At 44.2% G+C, this 26,386-nt stretch overlaps 1 protein-coding gene across 6 annotated transcripts in view; it reads left to right on the forward strand.

The window, feature by feature from the left end:
- Positions 1–26,386, forward strand: part of PKNOX2 (PBX/knotted 1 homeobox 2) — a 651,385-nt gene that overhangs the window by 495,349 nt on the left and 129,650 nt on the right. For all 6 annotated transcript variants that reach the window (XM_044997252.1, XM_044997249.1, XM_044997251.1 and 3 more), the window contains one exon: positions 964–1,152. In XM_044997252.1, the coding sequence (XP_044853187.1) occupies positions 964–1,152 (189 nt within the window). The remainder of the gene's footprint in view (positions 1–963; positions 1,153–26,386) is intronic.

The following is a 26,386-nucleotide window of genomic DNA, read 5'->3' on the forward strand; positions in this document are numbered from 1 at the left end:
AGTTGAGAAAGCCTTCACAGTGCATTAGGACAGAGAAATGTGGCTGTCTCCTGAGGTCCTCTCCTTCCTCCTACCCCTTTTTAATGCCACTTTTATAAATCTCTGAGCTAGTAGCGAGCAAGGCCTCATTATAGCAACAGAGTTCCAAAGGCCCTCCTCCTACTATTGCCACTGCAGGCTCATCAGGGCAATTGATGGCAAGGCTATTGAAATGTGTGTAGCCATTCAACCCAGGAGCAGTCTATGACTAACAGTTTGTAAAGATGATCACTACAATTTGCAAGTTAAAAAAATCCTTTGACATGTAAAGACTTTTTGTTATATAAAACTGGCTTTATCACCCCACAGTGAATAGCTGGAATTTTATATATTATGCAAGATTTCAAACTGAAGCTGTAAAACTTAAAGTTTCAGTTCCATGAGAGGAATGTTTTATGTGTACATTTTTTAACATTTATGGGATACATTTTAATGAGGCCCAAGTTTTGCTCTAGGGAAAGCTCACAGCCACATTGCTGCTCTGAAATCTTGTTAGAGAGAGTGGCCAGTAGAGAATAATCAAACACATTTTTACATCCAATGCTTAGTCTCCAAATTTTCTTTGGGCATTTATTTTAGTTGGGATGGTAATTACAGTGAGTTTCTGCATCTCCAAATAGTGGAGATTGGTGAATTCCATGGCAACAAAAATATTATTTTCTTTTACCACTAGTGAAAAAGCTGCACTGTTTGAAAAGGCTGCTTTTCTGCACTAGCACCAACAGATCTGAACTGCAGGCCTAAAAAGGATTATGTGGCAAATTGTACACTAGGTTATTTAATCAGATTGTCTTCATTAGCAATTCCTAGGTAATCTTGCAGATACTCATCCTTAGCAGTTCCTTGGGTTGCCCAATGATTCTAGTAGTTACTAGAAAGCCAGTGGATATGCATTGACCTCCTCTCTTTGTTTATCCTTCTCAGATGGTGAAAGCAATTCAGGTCTTGAGAATTCATCTGCTGGAGCTGGAGAAGGTGAATGAATTGTGCAAGGACTTTTGTAACCGTTATATCACCTGCCTCAAAACAAAGATGCACAGCGATAACCTACTCAGGAATGATCTTGGGGGGCCCTACTCCCCAAACCAGCCCTCCATAAACCTACACCCACAGGTAATGGCTGAAAATGTCCACCACACATGCTTTCTTAAAATCTCCCCTTGTGCCTTATTGTTCTACAAACAGTTTCACTCCATTTTATAAAGTTCCTCCTCATTTTGATCCAGTTGCCAGGAGGCACATTTTCCTAACGGGCTGTGTGAGCATGGCAGAGGAATCCTGGAGATTTAAGACATTTTGGGTCTGATTTTCAGAGGCACTCAGTATCTGCAGCTCCCATTGGCTTCCCATTGTACTTGCTCAGCAGCTCTGGAAATCAATCAAAAAGTGTTTCCAGGTGGGCTCTAAAAATGGAAGCACCTGAAAATTTGGGGTATTATTGAAAATGTAAGTCTTAATTTGTGTGTGTGTATGTGAATATATGTGTTTGAAAGCAAATGACCCATAATTAATAAGCACAAAGCCACAGGAGGAAATGATGCAGTGATTGAGTGTTTTTCACTGGGTTGCTCTGAATGCCATCCTGCAGCAGAGCACTCTTTCATAGAAAAGTGACTCTAGTGGGTGACTGCCACTGACTGGTAGAGTTTTAACCATGAAAGTTTATGGATGATGAAACTGAGATGTCAGATAAAGTATTGCATATGGCCGTATGTCAGTATGCAGTGATAGTTACAGAGGGGGCACAAACTAATTAGAACCATGGGAAATTCTTAGTGCTTGTCTATATGGTGAATTAGTGCACAGCAAGCTGAGGTGTAAATCTGAAGTGTTCTAGCATGCTGCACACTAACTCTCTGTGCGCTGTGATGTACTGGTGTTTGAAACCCTGCACACTAACTGCATATAGACAAATCCTTATCCTCACTTTGAAAAAAATGTAAATTAAAAAACAGATTTTGGGTTACATTTTAAAGTTTATGGAGATGTAAACTGTTGAATTTGTCAATTACCATAGAAAAAGGGACAAGATTTTATAGCAACAAAACCCTGGCACAAAAATTTCATGAAGCCTAATCTCTAGTAACATTTTTTTAAGCAACCTCTTGTCAGAGTTTGTCCATTTGAATTGCTTTGCTGGATTTTTTTCTAGAAAATCTTCTAGAAATCCAGCAGATTTTGTGCCCTTGACAGAAAAGTAATGCAGTGAACTTCCTTTCACAAATCTCACTAGTACTGTCTTTTACCTCTTGCTTCAGAGGCATCACAGACAGCTGCTGGGACAGGCATCGGAGTGCATTGTTTCTATACTATTCCATCCTGCCGCTGACCACTAGCTTAGTGTCTCAGTGCATCCTAAGGCTTTTTTTAGGGTTCTTTGCTTGAAATTTCTGTGTAGGCGCTGGAAGGAAAGGGAAGCAGGAAGTCAAGTGGTAAATGGAAATCCAACCCTAGTGAAGCCCAGGAAATGGAAGATCAACTACATCAGGCAACATGTAAGAAGAAAATTAAGGAGTTAAAATAGAATTTGAACCGTAAACAATGCAAGGTATTTAAAAATAACAAGAAATTACATCAGAAGTAAGATGCCTGCAAGAGGATCAGTAGGTCCATTACACCACCAGGGAGAAATTCTGGAAATTAAGGAAATTGCTGGAAAGTTAAGCAATTTTTCCCTCAGGTCTGGTCTATACTTAAAACTTATACTGGCATAGCTATGTCAGCCAGGGTGTGAAAAACTACACCTGGTAGCAACATAGCTATGCTGACAAACCCCCCGCATAGATGCAACTATACTAACAGAAGAGAGCTTCTGTCAACATAGCTAACATTGCTTGGGGAAGTGGTGTTACTATACCAACAGCCCCCTTCTGTCGGCATTCGCTGTGTCTCCACTAGGGGGCTATGCCAGCATAGGCTCATAGACTCATAGACTTTAAGGTCAGAAGGGACCATTATGATCATCTAGTCTGACCTCCTTCACAATGCAGGCCACAGAATCTCACCCACCCACTCCTGTAACAAACCCCTAACCTATGTCTGAGTTATTGAAGTCCTCAAATTGTGGTTTGAAGACCTCAAGCTGCAGAGAATCTTCCAGCAAGTGACCAGTGCCCCATGCTGCAGAGGAAGGTGAAAAACCTCCAGGGCCTCTGCTAATCTGCCCTGGAGGAAAATTCCTTCCCGACCCCAAATATGGTGATCAGTTAAACCCTGAGCATGTGGGCAAGACTCACCAGCCAGCACCCAGGAAAGAATTCTCTGTAGTAACTCAGATACCAGCCCATCTAACATCCCATCACAGACCACTGGGCATACTTACCTGCTGATAATCAAAGATTAATTGCCAAATTAATAGCCAAAATTAGGCTATCCCATCATACCATCTCCTCCATAAACTTATCAAGCTTAGTCTTGAAGCCAGATATGTCTTTTGCCCCCACTACTTCCCTTGGAAGGCTGTTCCAGAACTTCACTCCTCTAATGGTTAGAAACCTTCATCTAATTTCAAGTCTAAACTTCCTAGTGTCCAGTTTATATCCATTTGTTCTTGTGTCCACATTGGTACTAAGCTTAAATAATTTCTCTCCCTCCCTAATATTTATCTCTCTGATATATTTATAACGAGCAATCATATCCCCCCTCAATCTTCTTTTGGTTAGGCTAAACAAGCCAAGTTCTTGCAGTCTCCTTTCATAAGATAAGTTTTCCATTCCTCAGATCATCCCAGTAGCCCTTCTCTGTACCTGTTCCAGTTTGAATTCATCCTTCTTAAACATGGGAGACTAGAACTGCACACAGTATTCCAGATGAGGTCTCACCAGTGCCTTGTATAATGGTACTAACACCTCCTTATCTTTGCTGGAAATACCTCGCCTGATGCATCCTAAAACCGCATTAGCTTTTTTAACAACACAACCATCCCACACACAGATGGAATACAAGCTGTCAGGAACAGTATCCCTGATGATGCCACAGCACAACTGGTTGCTGAGCTCTGTGCCTTTATCCTCACACACAACTTTTTCAAATTTGATGACAACATATACCTCCAGATCAGTGGCACCGCTATGGGCACCCACGTGGCCCCACAATATGCCAACATTTTTATGGCTGACCTGGAACAATGCTTCCTCAGCTCTTGTCCACTCACGCCCCTTCTCTACCTACGCTACATTGATGACATCTTCATCATCTGGACCCATGGGAAGGAGACTCTGGAAAAATTCCACCACGATTTCAACAGCTTCCACCCCACCATCAATCTCAGCCTGGACCAATTTACACGGGAGGCCCACTTCCTAGACACCACGGTGCAAATAAGTGATGGTCACATTAACACCACCCTATACTGAAAACCTACCGACTGCTATGCCTACCTTCAAACCTCCAGCTTCCATTCCGGGCACACCACACGATCCATTGTCTACAGCCAAGCACTGAGGTACAACCACATCTGCTCTAACCCCTCAGACAGAGACCAGCACCTACAAAATCTCCACCAAACATTCTCAAAACTACAATACCCGCACGAGGAAATAAGGAAACAGATCAACAGAGCCAGATGTGTACCCAGAAGCCTCCTACTGCAAGACAAATCCAAGAAAGAAACCAACAGGACTCCACTGGCCATCACAAACAGTCCCCAGCTAAAACCCCTTCAATGCATCATCAGGGATCTACAACTCATCCTGGACAATGATCCCACACTTTCACAGGCCTTGGGTGGCAGGCCAGTCCTCACCCACAGACAACCTGCCAACCTGAAGCATATTCTCACCAGTAACTGCACACCGCACCATAGTAACTCTAACTCAGGAACCAATCCATGCAACAAACCTCGATGCCAGCTCTGCCCACATATCTACACCAGCGATACCATCACAGGACCTAACTAGATCAGCCACAACATCACCGGTTCATTCACCTGCACGTCCACCAATGTAATATACGCCATCATATGCCAGCAATGCCCCTCTGCTATGTACATCGGCCAAACTGGACAGTCTCTACGGAAAAGGATAAATGGACACAAATCAGATATTAGGAATGGCAATATACAAAAACCTGTAGGAGAACACTTCAACCTCCCTGGCCACACAATAGCAGATCTTAAGGTGGCCATCCTGCAGCAAAAAAACTTCAGGACCAGACTTCAAAGAGAAACTGCTGAGCTTCAGTTCATCTGCAAATTTGACAACATCAGCTCAGAACATAAGAACATAAGAAAGGCCGTACTGGGTCAGACCAAAGGTCCATCTAGCCCAGTATCTGTCTACCGACAGTGGCCAATGCCAGGTGCCCCAGAGAGAGTGAACCTAACAGGCAATGATCAAGTGATCTCTCTCCTGCCATCCATCTCCATCCTCTGACGAACAGAGGCTAGGGACACCATTCTTACCCATCCTGGCTAATAGCCATTTATGGACTTAGCCACCATGAATTTATCCAGTCCCCTTTTAAACATTGTTATAGTCCTAGCCTTCACAACCTCCTCAGGTAAGGAGTTCCACAAGTTGACTGTGCGCTGCGTGAAGAAGAACTTCCTTTTATTTGTTTTAAACCTGCTGCCTATTAATTTCATTTGGTGACCACTAGTTCTTGTATTATGGGAATAAGTAAATAACTTTTCCTTATCCACTTTCTCAACAACACTCATGATTTTATATACCTCAATCATATCCCCCCTTAGTCTTCTCTTTTCCAAGCTGAAGTGTCCTAGCCTCTTTAATCTTTCCTCATATGGGACCCTCTCTAAACCCTTAATCATTTTAGTTGCCCTTTTCTGAACCTTTTCTAGTGCTAGAATATCTTTTTTGAGGTGAGGAGACCACATCTGTACACAGTATTCGAGATGTGGGCGTACCATGGATTTATATAAGGGCAATAATATATTCTCAGTCCTATTCTCTATCCCCTTTTTAACGATTCCTAACATCCGGTTTGCTTTTTTGACCGCCTCTGCACACTGCGTGGACATCTTCAGAGAACTATCCACGATGACGCCAAGATCTTTTTCCTGACTCATTGTAGCTAAATTAGCCCCCATCATGTTGTATGTATAGTTGGGGTTATTTTTTCCAATGTGCATTACTTTACATTTATCCACATTAAATTTCATTTGCCATTTTGTTGCCCAATCACTTAGTTTTGTGAGATCTTTTTGAAGTTCTTCACAATCTGCTTTGGTCTTAACTATCTTGAGTAGTTTAGTATCATCTGCAAACTTTGCCACCTCACTGTTTACCACTTTCTCCAGATCATTTATGAATAAATTGAATAGGATTGGTCCGAGGACTGACCCTTGCGGAACACCACTAGTTACCTCTCTCCATTCTGAGAATTTACCATTAATTCCTACCCTTTGTTCCCTGTCCTTTAACCAGTTCTCAATCCATGAAAGGACAAAACAAAGACTTTGAATGGCTTGCCAACTACAAAACCAGTTTCTCCTCCCTTGGTTTTCACACCTCAGCTGCTAGAAGAGGGCCTCATCCTCCCTGATTGAACTAACCTCGTTATCTCTAGCCTGCTTCTTGCTTGCATATATATACCTGCCCCTGGAAATTTCCACTACATGCATCCGACGAAGTGGGTATTCACCCATGAAAGCTCATGCACCAAAATGTCTGTTAGTCTATAAGATGCCATAGGACTCTTTGCTGCTTTTACATTAGCTTTTTTAACAGCCATATCACATTGGCGGCTCATAGTCATCCTGTGATCAACCAATACTCCGAGGTCCTTCTCCTCCTCTGTTACTTCCAACTGATGTGTCCCCAATTTATAACTAAAATTCTTATTATTAATCCCTAAATGCATGATCTTGCACTTTTCACTATTAAATTTCATCCTATTACTATTACTCCAGTGTACAAGGTCATCCAGATCTTCCTGTATGATGTCCCGGTTCTTCTCTGTATTGTCAATACCTCCCAGCTTTGTGTCATTCGCAAACTTTATTAGCACATTCCCACTTTTTGTGCCAAGGTCAGTAATAAAAAGATTAAATAAGATTGGTCCTAAAACCAATCCCTGAGGAACTCCACTAGTAACCTCCTTCCAGCCTGACAGTTCACCTTTCAGTACGACCCGTTGTAGTCTCCCCTTTAACCAGTTCCTTATCCACCTTTCAATTTTCACATTAATCCCCATCTTTTCCAATTTAACTAATAATTACCCATGTGGAACTGTATCAAATGCCTTACTGAAATCGAGGTAAATTAGAGCCACTGTGTTTCCTCTGTCTAAAAAATCTGTTACCTTCTCAAAGATGGAGATCAGGTTGGTTTGGCACGATCTACCTTTTGTAAAAACATGTTGTATTTTGTCCCAATTACCATTGACCTCAATGTCCTTAACTACTTTCTCCTTCAAAATTTTTTCCAAGACCTTACATACTACAGATGTCAAACTAACAGGCCTATAGTTACTCAGATCACTCTTTTTCCCTTTCTTAAAATAAGAACTATGTTAGCAATTCTCCAGTCGTGCGGCACAACCCCTGAGTTTACTGATTCATTAAAAATTCTTGCTAATGGGCTTGCAATTTCATGTGCCAGTTCCTTTAATATTCTTGGATGAAGATTATCTGGGCCCTCCGATTTTGTCCCATTAAGCTGTTCAAGTTTGGCTTCTACTTCGGATGTGGTAATATCTACCTCCATATCCTCATTCCCATTTGTCATCCTACCATTATTCCTAAAATCCTCATTAGCCTCATTAAAGACTAAGCAAACTATTTGTTTAGATATTGGGCCATGCCTAGATTATCCTTAACCTCCATTCCATCCTCAGTGTTTAGGGGTCCCACTTCTTTTTTCTTCTTATTTATATGGCTATACAACCTTTTACTATTGGTTTTAATTCCCTTTGCAAGGTCCAACTCTACATGGCTTTTGGCCTTTCTCACTTTATCCCTACACGTTCTGACCTCAATAAGGTAGCTTTCCTTGCTAATCCCTCCCATCTTCCACTCCTTGTAGGCTTTCTGCTTTTTCTTAATCACCTCTCTGAGATGCTTGCTCATCCAACTTGGTCTACAACTCCTGCCTATGATTTTTTTTCCCCTTTCTTGGGATGCAGGCTTCTGATAGTTTCTGCAACTTTGACTTGAAGTAATTCCAGGCGCTGTAGTGTAGGCACAGACTTAGTCTTCACCACAGAGGATGTTGGGGACAATCTTACTCTGGACCTACTCTTTTCAGGTAACAGCAATGAGGCACTGTCAAAGACTGAGGGGTCTGAAGAAGAGGTGCTGGTACAAATTAGTAACCTGGTTCAAATAGTTACAAACATTCTGAAGGAGGTTCAGCGTGAAGTGACTCTGCTGATAGCAAAAATATGCAAACTCTCATTGTCATCGGCTGCCACACAAGAGAGTTACAGGGTCGCAAATGTTGTATCTCTATTTTTGCAATGTGCTTGGAGTGATCTGGGGAATCACTGACCAGTGAGCTGAATGTCTGTACATTGTAAATTGTAACAGTTATGAAAAATGGAATTATATTAGGGGGTCGCTCACATCATTGATTGTGCAGGCTGAGTGAATTGCACCCACAAGGAGCCCTTTGCATGCCTTCTCCCCCCTCCCGGATCCCTGGGTGCTATCCTCCCACCCCTTATTGCAGGGACTCCCTGCAACTCCCCCATCTGTCCCCTGCCAGGGGCTCTGTGTGCCTGGCATTCCCCGTTCTCCTGCCAGCAGCTCTGAGTGCACTCCCATTTCCACTTTCCCCCATGCCTTCTGTTCCTGCTTTCCCCTCTGGAAGGGGGATTGTGGGCACCCGACCCCATAGCAGGTTTCCCTAATATCACCCCCAACCAGGGGTTCTGTGTGCCTCCCATTCCACCTGTGTCCCCATTCCAAGGTCCCCCTCTCACCCCCATAACAGGGACTTTTCATGGGCCCTCCTACCTCCCTTCCCCCGATGCATCGGTTCCTCTCTCCCTGATTTTCTCCAAATCAATATGGTTCTGGCCATTGATGCCTAGGACACTCCCTGAAATTTTGGATTGGATCACATGCAGGATTGAAAAGTCATCATTTTACAGAGAGGTCCCTTCTGGTCTTAAACATCTGTGAAAATTTCAGCTGAAATGGCCCAAACCAAGGTCCATCCAGGTGTCTCTTGGGATGTAAGTTCAGTGAATTTGCATTCCATGTTTGTGTCAGGTGAAGGGGAAGAGTGTAATCTCACTAGTGCCACACACAGGTCCAGTCCTCTCCTCCTACCACAGACATTGTCTTCTGCCGGGGTGGGGCTGGCAGGGCCCCCAAGATGTAGGTCTTGGAGTTAACACTCTATTGAGATGAGTCGGGCATCTGCCACCTTCTTATAGCTGTTGTTGCAGACTGAGGCAGATCTCTCTGCTTTTAGTGACACTCATTTCAAGCCTTTTTCTGCCATCATGATCACTAGAAACTTTCAGTGGATAGCTATGATTCTGCACAAGTGCCCATGTCTTAATGTGACCCTGCATATATCATACCTTCCCAAAGAACCTCTGCAAAATGACCCAGGCTCCAAGAGTGCTATGCTTCCAATAGGACTTCAAATATTTTTATAGTAACTCTTGGAATAATGCAAAGTAAAGCACTTTCCTCAAATAATGGCTCCCCAATGTACACTGCACTAAGCCATGTTTAGTGCATAAACATGACAGTGTGAGCACACCTTAGTGTGAAATGGACAAATGATTTTTGTCTTAAATCTGATATTGAAGGTTGCATTATCAGATTATTTGGTTACACAACATGGCATTCTCCTGCTTTCTTTTGATAAGAGGTTTTTTTTCCAGTTTGTGTTTCAATCCCACTGTGTTTATGACTGTTTCTTGGCAGCTTTCTGCAAATTTTTGAGTGTTTACTAGAACAAATATTTGTGAAAAGCAAATCTAAAATCCAAAGGTTTGACTATCCACCAAAAGCAAATTTCAGATTGGATATCCAGACATCTAAAAGTACTTCAGTGTAGTGCGTAAGTCATCCAATCAAAGAAAAAATAATAATACATGATTTGAAGTCAGATAGTTGAGCTACTAAGGACTTGTCTGCATGGCATGGCAAAGGCCTGTAGAGGGGTGTAATTTCTATAGTGCTCTAACATGAAAACGCACCTACTTCAGGTTAACATAGTCTACATTAGGGTGCAACATGCCAGAGTGCTTTACAAATCACCCCTCTCTAGAGCACTTTGCTGTTCCATGTACACAAGCCCTAAGTAATAGTGACCACAATACAATTGTGTTCAACATTCCCGGGGGAGGAATAGAACCAAAACCTAGCACTGTGACACTCAGTTGTAGAAAGAAAGATTTTCAAACAAATGAGAAATCTTATCAAAAAAGCCATAAAAATCAAAAGAAAATTGAAATCCTTTGATTCAGCATGGAGGCTATTTAAACATTCCTTAATAGAGTCATTGAATACCCCCTAAGCAAAAAAAATAAATAAAACAAAATAAAAACAAAGCATAGAAAGGCAAAACTGGTCTGGTAACACTATTTGAGAAAACAGGTATCCTTCAGAAAATGGAAATCCAAACCTTAGGGAAGCCAATAGAAATGAACAAACCAGAGTGGGTGACGTGCAAGAAGGAATTGAAGAACAAAGAGGAGATTTGAAGTGCAGTTAGCCCAAGGTTTAAAAACCTACCAGAGATTCTTTCCATAGAACAGAAGCAGGAAGCCTGCAAAAGGGCTGCTGGGCCACTGGACTATCAGGGAGTGAAGGACCAAACTGTGGCCCAGGCTTTTGCAAGGAATTATGGAGAATAAGACATCTTCCTGCTCTGGATGCAGATGGAGAGCAAATTCTGTGAGGCTGCTGTCTGTCCCAATTTTGATTGCACCCCCTGGAATGTTAGCCAGTCCAGCCAGCATAGGGGACAGGATAGTAATCTGCTTCTGGTGAAGCTGCTGTAGAGTACTACCACCCAGGAGAAAGTGGGAGCAGGGAAGGAATTCACACAGGGCTGAGCTTAAAGGCACACAACTAGCTCTAAAGGAGCAACTAAGGAAGATCATGACATTGCTGAGATGCTAAATGATTTCTTTGTCTCGTTATTCACCAAAGGATGCCGAGCCATGCTCACCAATTTCAGAAGGGTTTGTACTTGAGCCATGTCTCTGCTGCTGCTATCAGGGCTACACGGCTGTTTATACTGTTTATTTATACATGGCTGTTTATACTAGCAGAAGTAATGCCCACAGGTTTGGGAATCACAGCCCTAGCTCGTAGTATAGACAGAGTGTAAAAGAGCTGAGCTGATCACAAAAATATGCAATTCCTCAATAAACTCAACAGTTATACTGGAGAACAGGAGGGCAGCAACCGTTGAATCCACCTGTAAAAAATGTATAGGATGCATCTAGGTGTACAGGTGAGTCTCACCTTACTCTGGGGTTACATTCTGCTGTCAGCGCATAAAGCAAAAATCGCGTATAGTCAAAATTACATTGAGTGTAATGGCGGGCGGAATTTCCCGCATTACAGGTACAGTATTTAAATTGTTATTTTTTCTCTTTTTTTTGTTTTTGTTTTTGCTGACCGTCCAAAGCTGAATTCGCGCATGTTAAATGCGTGTAAGATGAGATTCGCCTGTATAGGCTGTGATAATGATAAAGCCTGAGGGCTTCTGATCTAGTCAAATGTTTGACCATGTCAACTAAAGGAGAGCCAGAGTAAGAATAAATGATCAGGTCAGGCTTGACAAAGCCCTGACTGGGATGATTTAGTTGTGAATTGGTCCTGCTTTGAACAGGTGGTTGGACTAGATGACCTCCTGAGGTCCCTTCCAACCCTGATATTCTATGATTCTATGATCATTTTCCAAAATAGTACAAGGTTACAGATGGGTGTACTGTGTTAATTTGATGGACTATACAGCCCCAAAGCATCAAACGTGTTGACATGACCTCATCACTGTCCAGCATTGGACAGATTTGGTTTAACCTCAGCCTACTTAGTACCATGTCAAATACACCTTTAAAAATCCTTGTAACCTTTTATTAAATATAGGGAAAACAGTTAAAGCCTTTGAAATGCAAAGTATTAAAGGAGACTTTCATCTTAACAACATCTCTTATTCCTTTCCCTGAGCAGAGTTTTTAGAAAGACCACCCCTTTCCCCCATCTGAGAGTCTCTGATAGTATTAAGGATGGTACTAATGGTCTTTCTAGGGAAAAGAAAAGTTAGTTGAGCTGAGCTGGAGCTGTTATTGTCACTGTTGTTGTTAAAGTCTGATCCCATTTCCTAAAAAACAAATCATGACAAATACACACAAGAGGGAGCAGGAAAAGAACAGCAAAGATAGAAAAGGTAGGTTCTGTCTCTGGTGTTGGCCCTCACTTGCAGGCAAACTGCTGGACAAAGATAGGCCATGCCTATGGTCTTATCGGCCACTCCAAGACTTGCAAACAGCATCAGGCTGTTTAGGGCACAGCTTTTGGCTACTTTTCTTGTCACAGGCTCACAGCAGTGTTGTGAAATACAGTCTTTGCTGTCTAAGCCAGATTCTTACGAGAAGAGTGATAGGAAAAAGAAGAAATAAGGTGGGGAAGGAAAAGAACAAATGGGGAGGGGGACAATGTGTATGACAAAATCTCACTTTCCAGGTGATATTCAAGTTTTAACTGGAGCCAGTGGAGGTGCCATGTCATCTGGCTCCCTCTCTCTGGCCTGGTTCAGTCAGGACATCTCTGAGAATTATGACATAGATAGTCCAACCGTGTCACTGTAGATTCCAGGAGATAGTGACAGTAGCTGCCATTATGGTGAATCTCACTCTTTCCTATAATATGGAGATATACCTAGCTCATAGAGCTGGAAGGGACCCTGAAAAGTCATCAACTCCAGCCCCCTGCCTTCACTAGAAGGACCAAGTACTGATTTTGCCACAGATCACAATGCTAGGTGATTAGCTCAAACCACCGAGCTATCCCTCCCCTTCCTGTTCTTTTGTCTTCCAGTCAGCCATTGCCCACATCCCTTCTAGTTTCCTGTGTACATTTAAAGGAATAACTGTAACTAATCAAGAAAAGGATCAGGGAGTCTTTCTGCACAGGTCAATGGAAACCTCTGCTCAATGAGCAGCAACAGTAAAAAAAAAAGTGAAGAAACTATTCATAGGTATTAAAGTAAAAAAAGACATTATGGTCATCTAGTCTGTCCTCCTGCACTACATAACTCAGAGAATTCCTTCCAGTGATTCCTGTATCAAGCTTGAACTAGAGCCTATATTTTAGAAAAACATCTACTATGGACTTTATGTGGTAGCGAATCTATCACATCCCATGATACGTTGTTTCAATTGTTAACTACCCTCTGTTAAAAATGGGTAGTCTGAATAAAAATAAAAATATTTCCAGTCTGAATTTCTCCAGTTTAACTTCTAGCCATTGGATATTGTATCATTGTCCACTAGATCAAAGAGACCTCTACTATCAGAATCTTTCTCTGTATGCTGATTTTTATAGCCCACAATTAAGTAATCTATTAATGTTCTCCTTGACAAACTAGATCACCCCCACAATGCTGTCTCCCCTTCTCTGCACCACTGTGCCCCTTTCACATCCCCACACACCCTGGGGAACTTGAGGCATTCATGCCCCATGCTACCCTATAGCACTTTTATACATGTATGGAAAACCCATGATGATTGAAATCCACTTTGAGTGGTGATGATAGCAGAAAGGGAAGGTAGGAGGCTGTTTCCATCACCTAGATTCCAGTGGAATTGTACCAGTGTCAGTCACTTTCTGGCAATATTTGTTATCAGCAATATTTATGATAGTTGTGTCCATTTGTTTTCCCATGTAAACTAAAATACTTCATCAAAGGCAGCACAACGGGGGAAACAAACTTATATCAAGTCCATTTGCTTGATATTTTTATACTTTGTTCCTGAAAATCTCCTGAGTGTATTGATGCTGCAGCTGATGGCAACTGAAATGTATGTGTGTAAAGTCCACAGGTCTCCTATCCTGAACATTTTTTTTAAATACCTCTTTGGTGCAATCTGGTGCATTCCAAAAGTAAAAAATGGGCTTTACTGCAGTTTTTTCCTGAGTCCCAGAAATGAAAATCATCCTTGGTGGGGGCAGTTTACCAGAGGGGAGTGACTCTTTTAGAGGAAAGGAAACCACAAACTTCCCTTCAGTCTGCCATGGTATATTAACCAGGGCCTTACATGCCCTCTCCTGCTCATCACTGAAATAAGAGTCAGGCAAAGGGAGACATTTGCTGAGAAGGAAGTAAACTCTTTTTCAAACACAGAGGAAAATGCCAATGGACTCAGGCAGCCCTAGAAAATGTTGTTCAGCTGGATATATTGTCATTTTAAAAAATGTTCTAGTGTGAAAGCCCACCTTACAGTTGTCATTTGAAACTCTGGAGCAGGCATTCATGTAGCTGAAGTCATAAATGATCTAGGTGTAACCCTTCTGCCAGGTGGAGCCTGCAGCAACCAGGGCCAGGTTCAATAGCTAGGTGTTCCTTTTCAACAATACAACACAGTACCGACTCAAGCCCCCACCAAATAACCTGGGAAAATTACACACTACCCCTAGGTGCCTCTGAGAGGCAATACTGCCTCACTCACAAGCACAGAGTCTGAGTGTAGAAAAAAAAACTTTTAATGAAAGGAGGGAAGTCACCCAACACTAATTAGGGAAAATGCCACAAGTGGGATTCATAATCATAAAACTGTGAGCAGGACACCCGCCCCAGAGTGTGTTGCGCAGTGCCGTCTGCCTCATGTTCTTGAATTCTACAACCAAAAGTTCCTTTTCCGTGCCCCTCTCTGCTCCCTCACTGTCAAGGTTCCTCCCTCACTCTGAACTTTAGGGTACAGATGCGGGGACCTGCATGGACACTTCTAAGCTTAATTACTAGCTTAGATCTGGTAACACTGCCACCATCCAGAAATTTCAGTGTCTGGATCACTTTCTGTCCCCCCCCGCCCAAAACCTTCACCTCCCTAGGCAGCCTTGAGAGGCTTTTTCACCAAGTTCCTGGTGAACACCGATCCAACCCCTTGGATCTTAACACAAGGAGAATTTAACCATCCCCCCTCCCTTCCCCCACCAATTCCTGGTGAGTCCAGATCCAATCCCCTTGGATCTTAACACAAGGAAAAAATTAATCAGGTTCTTAAAAAGAAAGCTTTTAATTAAAGAAAGAAAGGTAAAAATTATCTCTGTAAAATCAGGATGGAAAATACTTTACAGGGTAATCAAATTTATATAGCCGAGAGGAACCCTCTCTAGCCTTAGGTTCAAAGTTACAGCAAACAGAGGTAAAATCCTCTCAGCAAAAAGGAACATTTACAAGTTGAGAAAACAAAATTAAGACTAACACGCCTTGCCTGGCTATTACTTACAAGTTTGAAACATGAGAGACTGATTCAGAAAGATTTGGAGAGCCTGGATTGATGTCTGGTCCCTCTTAGTCCCAAGAGCGAACAACCCCCAAAACAAAGAGCACAAACAAAGACTTCCCCCCACCAAGATTTGAAAGTATCTTGTCCCCTTACTGGTCCTCTGGTCAGGTGTCAGCCAGGTTTACTGAGCTTCTTAACCCTTTACAGGTAAAAGAGGTATTAACCCTTAACTATCTGTTTATGACACTCATCATATCCCACTCACAGTAGTTGTCCTTGGTCAGTGAGGACCCAGGGTGCATCTGTATGAGTTCACCTCCCACCCAGGGAGGAAGGCACCTTCCTTGCTCCACCATCTGAGGGCTTGCTCCACCATCTGAGCACTTGCTGTGGTTGGCTGCTCAGCCAGCCGCTCATTCCACTTCCGCTGGCTGACCACTCACCGCTCTTGCTGGTTGCTTGTTTGCAGCTCCTGCCAGCTGACTGCTCACCACTCCCACCAGCTGACTGTCAGTTACCTTCCACTGCCACCTGCCTCTCTGCTGTGACCGCTGCAGTCAGTCTCAAAGGGCTGGTCTACACTCGGTGGGGGGCGGGGATCGATCTAAGATACGCAACTTCAGCTACGCTATTTGCACAGCTGAAGTCGAAGCATCTTAGTTCGACTTACCTGGCCATCCTCACGGCGGCAAGTTGACCGCCGCTTACTCCTCCTGCTGAGATGGAGTACGGGCGTCAATTCAGGGATTGATTTATCGCATCTAGATGAGACACAATAAATTGATCCCCAATAGATCGATTACTACCTGCCGATCTGGCGGGTAGTGTAGATGTGGCCTTAGTGATTGTCAGCTCCTGGTGATTTTCAGCTTTTAGCAGGCTGGGCAGAAATGCTGTGCCATCATAACTGATTTCAGCTCTCATTTAAGCACTTAAAATAACAAAGGCTCCGAATGGAGCCTATTTAGCTCTATCTTTGAACGGTTGGGGGGGGGGGAGAACAGGTTAAACCAGACTGGGAACTCTGAGGGACAGTTCACACCTCCTGGCTGAGATACTTGTCCCCTCCCCTCTTAATTTCAGGGCTCTGGCATTGGAGCTCCTGGTCCTTAATGAGGTCCTTTCAGATGAGGGTGATCCCCTCATTTGGACAGTTTAAGTACAGCTCTGCTTCCCTTTATTCATACAATAAAGACAACAACATTGATAACAGTATTTCACTACCCCTGCATTCAGTACTAAAGTGATTTGTAACCCAACACCAGCCAAAGTTGATCACTTTGAGCAACACTGCTCAAACACTGCTGGATATCTAGGCAGAGTAGGTGTGTTCATGTTAATGCAGTTTACTCCTGAAGTCTCTCCTCATCCCAGATAGCTGTCAGGAGAGAGTTCATTCAGACCGGGCTTACACAGGTCAGTCATTTCAAGTGCAGAGTTCTGTTCTATTTAACATGGAGTAGTCATTTAAATTAGAGTGAACACTGGGGGCAAAATATTCCTCCAGCCTGCAGGAATTAGTAAATTTGGTTAGCCCATTTGAAAGTTTACAGGACTCAGATGGCATTTTGAGTCATTAAATATTTTTTGTTCAACTGACCTCTACCCTTGTCCGATGTCATAAATCATTTGCTGGGAGCATGTGGAAATCATTGTTAAGCATGTGTAAAGCTTTAGGGTGAAAAAAATCCTATTAGCTTAGGTGCCCTGGCCATCTAATTGTATTACTGTGCATATTAATATAGCATTAGAATGGTTTAAAGTGTTAATCATGGTTTGGATTTTTTTTTGACAACTGAGAAAATGTGCCATATCCTTAGAGGGTCTGATAGAATATGTGACGAGCTTCAAATTCACCAAGCACAATTACTGAGCATGTTCCTATCATCCTTATGTTTATGTCTGATACTTGATTGGAACCATTTCTAAAGAACATCAGAAAATTTCTGTCAAAATGAAATTCGAAAGAAAATGAAGAAAAAGTTTCACCAAAATGGTCTTCTGTTTTGAGAGCTGCTGTAGTCATTTCACTCACTCCATGGGAGTCCTCCAGGCATGAGGAATTCTAGCTTATCAGAAGAGGACAGCTTCCCAATAGTATTGAGTCCCATTGGTGGAATGAAGGAGGCTCTGTGACTGAAGAAATGAGATGGGTGAAGCCAGTACTTCATCTTATTTCACTGCTGCTGAATCTTGCCTCTGAGATGGGAGGTGGGCAACTCACAGTGTGGTAGCAGCCAGAATTGGCACAGAACCACCATGGAGCTCAGCAATCAAGAGAGGGAAGCCAATGTAGAGAGAAGAGGACAAGTATGATGTACTCATTGTAGCCCATGCTGCTGAGGAGATGTGCCAAAGCATTCTACACTACTTGGAATGCTCTAAAGGCTGAAGTTTTGAAGGTAGAATGTGTTGCTGTCATTCAGACAAGGGGTGACAAAAGGTGTATAATGAAGGCCAGGTCATTATCTGCCAGGATGGGATGGAGTCTCCTATCCAACCAGTGATGGTAGAATGCATTACTCACGGATGCTGCTTTGTCATATCTTAGCATCAACAAGAAATCAGGGAGCATCCTAAATTATGGACTGGATTGACCAGTTGTGGGTATGAGCTTGCAACCAAATTAGACTGCACCATGCTTGCAGGATCTTCAAAGAACTTTCCTTGTCTCATCAGCATCACTTCTGTCTTGTTTGTGTTCAGCATCAACCAGCTCTTCTTTATCCATGAGCTGATCTTGTCCAAGCACTGCACCATCTTGGTGGTAGTGGTATGGTAGTATGGGGTGTGGGATAGATAGAGCTCTCACCCTGGAGCTTGTAAGAGTTATGAAGCTTTTACATATTTATTTCAGTCATAGCAATATCAGTCAGTTTCATTAAAATTCACACTTAGATGTAAATTGAAATGAGCAACAACTTTGGAAAAGAATCATTTGGAGTACAAGAAAGAGGGTGTCACAGTTTCAATGGAACTGCACCTGTATTCTCCTCTCTGTGGTCCACTCCAGGAGCATCTAGTCAGGACTTAGCTCTCCAGCTGTCACCCGTGTCTAGGCAGAGACCCTTATGCCATTCACTTCTGACCAAGGGGAGTTTTAAGACTGCACAGCTCACTGCCTAACATGATGATATTCCCAGCAAATCAGTCTACCTAATAGCTAGTGCCTGTGCATTGTTTTCTCTCTGAGGGCTATGCACAGTGTATTGCCAGCAGCTACAAGTTACCACACAGCTCTTCCTAAGCAATCTAATTTATTCTTAAGGTAAAGGCATGACACAGAAAACATAATAAAAACAATAACCAGATTTAAACATACCAGGAGTCACCTATCAATCATATGGAACCCTAGTAGGCCAAAGTCTTTTCAACCCCTCCTTGAACAGGAGGTCCTATCTGTTTGCTGGATAGTAAAAAGGCCCTGAGTCAGTTTAAACTTAACCTTTTAAAATCAAAAGCCATTTCTTTGTCTATTGGTCTCTGGAAAATACAGTTTGAGGCAGGATATGCAAGCCTCCCCAGGGGTGGTGCCTTTCTGGAGGTGTTTACAACCTAAGTGATTCACCTTAATCACACCCACTGTTTCTGTTTCCTGGCAGAGCTGCGGCAACCTTCCCCCCTGGAGTTGCATACAGGCTTTGGCCTACCGTGATATATAAACCATTCAGTATGGTTCCCAAAGATCTTGCATGGGGCTGCAATAACTGTCACAGAGCATATCTGAGATTCTTCCAAGAGGACCAAGTGAAAAAGGTAGAAAAGCATTAACCATTAACCACCTGGCCATGTACTATTATTATTTATTTGTATTGTCTTTGCGCCTAGGAGCCCCAGCCATGGACCAGGACCTTATTGTGCTAGGCACTGTATAAACACAGAACAAAAAGATGGTTCTCACCAGCAAGACCTTACAGTATATAAGACAAGACATCGGGTGGATACAGAAAGTCCGAAGGTGGTGCACAAGGAAACAATAAAACAATGCTTGTCAGCATGATAGGCAGTGCTCTCCACAGATGCCTAACAATTGCAAAGTGTTTTGTAGGCATCACAGCAAAGGAGAGTTTTAAGAAGGGATTGAAGGAGGACTATGAGATGGTTCTGATGAAATTTACAGGAAGCACCTCTCAATAAGGAGCGGCAGCATGAGTGCAGGTTTGCAAATTTCACACGAGTGGAAGTCAGCATCTCAACAGTGTATGAAAAATGGTAGGTAGGATGGAGATAGGCTAGGAAGAGTCTTGAAGGTGAATACAAGCAGCTTATGTTTGATGTGATAGAGAAAGGGGAGCCAATGGAGGAATGAAGAGAGGGGTGACGTGGTCAAAGTGACAGACTAGGGAAATTATCTTTGTGGCTGCATTTTGAATATGCATGAGTGGGATGTTGCAGTTATCAACACAAGCTGCTGAAAGCTGGGATAAGTGATTTAGTTGTGTGGCTGGATAGGAAAGGCCATATCCTAGAGATGTTATGCAGAAAGAATCTGGAGGATTTAGAACCAGTCTGAATGTGATGTTCTAGAGTAGTGGTCGCACCCTCCTAGGAGACATACCTCCTATGGAGGTGCAGAGAAACATTTGGGGGTGTGCAGTGGGGCCCAGCCCAGCCCCCATGGGGGTGTGTGAGGGAGTGTTACCCAGCCTGGCTCCGCCCCCAGATCCGCTCTAACCCCGGTTCCCAGCCACACCTCTGCTCCCAGCCTGCCCCCAGATGTGGCCCTGGCCTTGGTCCCTGGCTCCCAGGCCTGGCTGTAGCTCTGCACCCAGCTGTGGCCCCAGTCCTGCCCCCAGCCTCAGGCCCCAACTGCAGCCTGGATGTGGCTCCACTCTCAATCCCGGCTGTGGCCCCAGCCCTGCCCCAGGCCTCGATCCCTGGCCAGCTCCACTCCCAGCCCCAGCCCTTCTCCCGGCAAGTGGGGCCAAGGGTGGGCGTGAAAGGTTGTTAAAGTTGGCTGGGCTTCTGGGTGTGGAAGTCAATCAGGGTGCAGAAGTAGAGGTGCTTGTCTAAGAAGATGGCAGAATTGAAGGAGCAGAGAACAAATTTGTAGTGCAGGAAGGCAGCATTGTCCCGGATACCCACTAGACATGCTTTTCTGTGCAGGAGCAAGAAGCGAATGTTGGGGTGAGCTAGGGCTGGTAGTGTATTCCTTAGGGCAAGTCAGACAGTAGGCAGAGGCTAGCTGGGAATCGTGGAATGACTATCTCCTGTCAAAACTCCTGTGTGGAACCTTCCTCTCCATTCTGCCAGTCTCCCCCTATCTCCTGCATTGCCTGGCACTTAACCAGCTCCCCCTCAGCCTTTTGTGTTGTCAGCACAGTGGGACTTCAAAGTGAATCTTACTAGGAGGTAGTTAAGTTTCACTTTGACTATGGACCAACAGAGATCTTCTCCCAGTGTGGGCCAGGGGCTCACTGAACTTCTAAGCTGAATTACGGGACAAGCAATAAAGCAGTAGGTTGAGAAAAAGAGGTGACCTAGGATGGGGGAAAGCAAAGGAGGAAGAAGAGGAAAGAAAGGAGGCTGTAAAGGGTAGAGGCAAGAAGAAACAGTGGTGGGTGAACCGTGGTGAGAGAAGAAGGTTTAGAGGGGGGGAAACAAGAGACAAAGTCGTTATTATGATTGTTGTAGTTCCTGAAATCCCCATTGTGCTGGGCGCTGCACACACACATTGCAAGAGAGAATATCTGCCCTTAAAATCTTAGTCTAATTAAACAAAAGAGACAAAAGTTGGGAGGGTAAACTGAGGCACAAAGAAGCATACTGGCTTGCCTGAGGTCACAGCAGGTCAGTAGCAGAGCTGAGAATAAAACCCAGGTTGCCTGAGTCCCAGTCCAGTGCACCATCCAGCTCTCCAAAAGCTAATCTCTAGGAAAAGACTAATCCGTCTCCAGGACCAGGAGTGGTTTAAGCATTGGCCTGCTAAATCCAGGGTTGTGAATTCAATCCTTGAGGGGGGCATTTTGGGAACTGGGGTAAAAATCTGTCTGGGGATTGGTCCTGCTTTGAGCAGGGGGGTTGGACTCGATGACCTCCTGAGGTCCCTTCCAACCCTGATATTCTATGATTCTAACTCTTCTTCAGTCTTTTTGAAACCTGGTAACTCTGCTAACTAGCAGCGTCACTCTGTATGCTCTCTTTAAATCTTGGCCTGGTTTAAGAAGGCATGGAATGGGCTGCTAACTGCCCTGCGCCAGGCCATCGGGCAGAGCCAGCATCTGGAGTGATACGTGGCTATTATTTCAGCACACCAGAGTGGTGGGCAGTGTATGTGTGTGTGATCAGGGGAGGGACAATGATCAGGTCAGTACTAGTTGCAACTTGCAGAAGCATGGATTCCTCTGTACCCCATCTGACTCTGAATCTCCAACAGTGGGGTCTCCAAAGGCACTTTCTCAATTGTCCCACTTGACTTGCATACTGCCCCCCAGTAGAGGTGCATACTGCCCCATCATGTAGAGGTGTGTGGAGCAGGGCCGCCCAGAGGATTCCGGGGGCCCGGGGTCTTCGGCGGCGGGGGGGCCCTTCCGTTCCGGGACCCGCCGCCAAAGTGCCCCGAAGACCCGCGGCGGGAGCCCCCCGCCGCCGAATTACCGCCGAAGCGGGACTGCCACCGAAGCGCAGCCCGGTCTTCGGCGGTAATTCGGTGGCGGGGGGGGTCCCCGCCGCGGGCCTTCCGGGCACTTAGGCGGCGGGTCCCGGAACAGAAGGGGCCCCCCGCCGCCGAAGACCGCTCCTCCCCCCCCGCCCCGGTCCTGGCCCCGGCCCCGGCCCCAGCCTCTTACCGAGCACGTCTCCGGCCGAACCCCTGAGCCCCGTCCCGCTCAGAGCCGCGTGGTGAGGGGGCGGGGCTGTGAGCTCCACGCCGAGCGGAGGGAGCTGCCCCGCCCCCTCCCCACGGCGCTCTGAGCGGGGCGGGGCTCAGGCCCCGTTGGAGCTCCCAGCCCCGCCCCGCTCACCACGCGGCTCTGAGCGGGACGGAGCTCAGGCCCCGCCAGAGACGTGCTCGGTAAGAGGCTGGGGCTGGGGCTGGGGCCGGGGCTGGGGCGGGACCGTCTCTGAGCGGGGCGGGGCTCAGGGGCCCCGCCGGAGACGCTGAGGCTCCAGGAGAGGGGCGGAGGCGGGAGCCTCCGCTCTTCTCTTGGGGGCCCCTGCGGAGCCCGGGGCCCGGGGCAAATTGCCCCCTTTGCCCCCCCCTCTGGGCGGCCCTGGTGTGGAGCACTAGTGCTAGGTAGTAGGCAATTGGTGGCTGTATTCATACGGCCCTTAAACCAATACATTGCACTAGGGATGGGCTGCTTGGAAACCTGCTGTTCTTTCTCTTTGCTCCAGGAAAGATACATGTGACAGCGTGGGTTGGTGAGCAAGAGGGCTGGTCTTGCTTCCTCTTTTGTTAGGGGGTTTGAAGCAGTGGAATAAGAAAACATGTCTCCTGTATAGAGGGAGTTTGAAAGCAATCTCAGTAGTGTAATGTGTTCCTGCTCTAGCAGCCATGTTACAGATGTTATCAAGACCCTTTTGCTATGACCATGCTTCCAGGAACAGGGATAGGATTCTGTCCACAAAGAGTCACTTTGGAGAGTCCAGGCAGCTTGTTTGACTTTGAGTCACATAGAGTTCAAGGCACTTGATGTGGCATTGCACCAGCAGGGAGAGGTCCAGAGAAAAATAATGCCATAAAAAGTTCATTTCTTATTTAGATTTACTGAAATAGCCAAATCACTTAATCATGGATCTAAAGATCTGGCCTTTTTCTATTTTCTAATATTCTCTAGAAATGGACTTATTATTCCTTTGATGCTTTATTTTAGTTCCCCTTATGATCAAAATTAGCAAGAAACTTGCATAAAAGAGAACAATAATTGCTCAACGAGCATCTCGTTTGTAATTTATTAGTTTCTATTATTGTGAGTCACTATAGCAACGGCTCGCATCCAGGGTGATGAGAGAGATGTTAGATATGAGCCGACGAGGCTCTAAGTCCCAGCAAATGGAGATGCACATTTTTATCAGTAATTTTCATGAAAATAATAAGTGAGGAGTTAATGAGATGGAAAGCTGTCCTGTGGCTATTGTGAATTTTTTTTTAAGTGTTGATCTAATTAGAATGCATCGGTCAGGAAAAGTAATGAGGGCTTTAGCGCCTCACAAAGATGTGAGGATCATATCAGAAAATTAGCACAAGTCTTTGGAAATAATCAGGCCCTTGGAGAGGCACTAAACCTCTTCTCTTGGCTCCCTCTGATTTTACAGGTTGCTCTGCAATCATGGAGCTGTCCTGATTTTATTTTCTCAGAGACAGAAAGGTTCAGCTACAGTGATGGCACTTTCTTGTGTCTGCCAAAAAGGAGTTCACACTTGCAGTTAAAATTACTTAAATAGCATCTTCTGTGAAACTTATGATCCTCTCAGACACTGACTAATGGGCCTGGGGAATCTGTTCCCCACCCAAGGTCAAATACACGCATGAGCCGCTCCAAACCATCAAGGCAAGAGCTACCCACACAGTCGCACAGTCACCCAAGATCACTTGCCCAGCCTCTGAGCAGGGCCGGCTCCAGGCACCAGCATGCCAAGCGCGTGCTTGGGGCAGCATGCCGCGAGGGGTGCTCTGCCGGTTGCCAGGAGGGCGGCAGGCGGCTCCGGTGGACCTCCCGCAGGGACACCTATGGGAGGTCCACCGGAGCCGCGGGACCGGCGAGCGGCAGAGCGCCCCCCGCGGCGTGCCGCCGTGCTTGGGGCGGCAAAATTGCTAGAGCCGCCCCTGCCTCTGAGGACCCAGTATCTGGGCATCCGGAGTGTCTAGTTCCAGATCTACCACCAATACACACAGGGCCATGCCCCCAGGCCCTGAGAGCCCAATTTCTAAACACCTGGGACACAGGCCCAGTTCCCACATGCCTAGCCCAAAAGCCCAGTCTCTGAGTGCCCAGGGCTATATACAATATGACATGTACACATTATATAAACATATGCATTTACATTTTATCTAATGTATATTTATATTTAAAAGCACAGTAGGGTCTAACTATAACCTTTAGCTCAGGACAGGGGAAGTGACCGGTGCTTCTGAGCCTGCAGAGTGACTTTTCTTTTTTCAGAGTGTCTTTTTACCTTCTGTTGCTCACACCATTTGCTCCTTCATAGCAGATATGGCAGTGCAATCTGTATACTTTTCATTGTAGCCTCATGCTTGGACCATGTAAGGCCTGGCAGCTCATTCTTCCTGATGTCAATGATAGAAGTATATATACTCCCCCATGGGCTGGACCTTTTCAAAGCCAGAGTGGTTTCAAAATATTTGCTGGAGGCTTCCAATTGTGTCAGCCATTGACTTAATTTTGCTTTCCTCTGCCACCAGTCCAATGCTCTTTAAAACTTTCAGATGTGTTAAATTTGCTGCTGAATCCACGAAATTATAATTAGAATCTTCAGGAAGATGCTCCACAACTAGGATGTGTGGCAAAGGATGCAAACTTTCAGTCTCAGCAGAGAGACCTGGTTCTGTAACCATGAGCAGCTCTGTAACTATGTCCTTTGTTAACATTTCCTCTTTCTCTAATTCGTTTTCAGTTTCGCATCTAGGTTGTAACCAAAAAAAAGAGCTTTTTAGTTAAAAAACATCTTGGTTAAGGGAGAAGGGGGACGTGAGAGCAGCAATTACAAATAAATCATATAGGAAATGGAAGAAAGGACAACAGACAGCAATGAGCATAATTTAAAAGTTAAAAAATGCAGGTAATTGTTAAGTCAAGAAAAAGTATCAACAAAATATCTATGGCCAACAAGTTTAAGGATAATATGAAGGAGTTTAAAAAATATATCAGGAACAAAAGGAATACCAACAATGCTATAGGTACATTATTAGAGACAAATGGTAACAATATCAATAATTATGCAGAAAAGACAGAAGTGTTCAATAAATATTTCTGTTCTGTATTTGGAACAAAGCTGGATGATGTATCAGTATCATGTAATGAGGATGGGATACTTTTTATTTTAGGTATAACTAAAGATAGTGTTAAACAGATCTAGTAAAGCTAAATATTTTAAAATCAACAGATATGGATAATTTACCCACACGAGTTTTAAAAGAGTTGACTGAGGAGCTCTCCAGCTGTTTATGTTAATGTTTAATGTATTGGAAAACTGGGTAAGTTCTAGAGGGCTGGAAGAAAGCTAATGTAGTACCAATATGGAATAACTTGGGAAATTATCGGCCACATAGCCTGACATTGAACCTAGGTAAAATAATTAAACAAGACGCTAGCAATAAAGAATTAAAGGATGCAAATATAATTAATACCAGTCCACTTGGTTTCCTAGAATATAGATCTTGTCACACAAACAGGATCATCATCATCATCATCAATCATTTTTTGACAAGATTACAAGTCTGGTGGATAAAGATAACTGTGCCGATGTTAGGCTTAGACTTCTGTAAGATGTTTACCTGAATAACACATGATATTCTGATTAAAAAATTAGGAACATACAGAAACAACATGACCCATTAAAGAGCTAAAACGCTGGCTGAGAGATGTTAAAATATAATATTTTATTATTATTGGGGGGTTATCAACTAGAAGGGGTATCTCTGGCAGGGTCTCTCTAGTATCACTAGAAGGATTGGTTCTTTTCCCAACCCTATTCAGTATTTTTATCTGTGATTTGGAGAAGGCTATAAAGTAATTGCTGATAAACTTTGCAAATGACAGAAAGATTGGTAAGATGGACAATGACAATAAGGACAGGTCATTGATTTGGAGGGTTCTGGATTGCATGGTCAGCTGGGTGCAATCAAACAACATGCATTTTAATATAAGGTCATCTCAGAACAAATAATGTAGGCCAAGTTGACAGGATGGGGAACGCTATCCTGGGAAGCAGTGACTCTGAATAACCATAGTAAATTATCATAGTGAATAATCAACTGAACATGAGCTCCCAGTGTGATATT

The sequence above is a fragment of the Mauremys mutica genome, chromosome 22 (assembly GCF_020497125.1).
Source record: "Mauremys mutica isolate MM-2020 ecotype Southern chromosome 22, ASM2049712v1, whole genome shotgun sequence".
Taxonomy (NCBI): Eukaryota; Metazoa; Chordata; order Testudines; family Geoemydidae; genus Mauremys; species Mauremys mutica.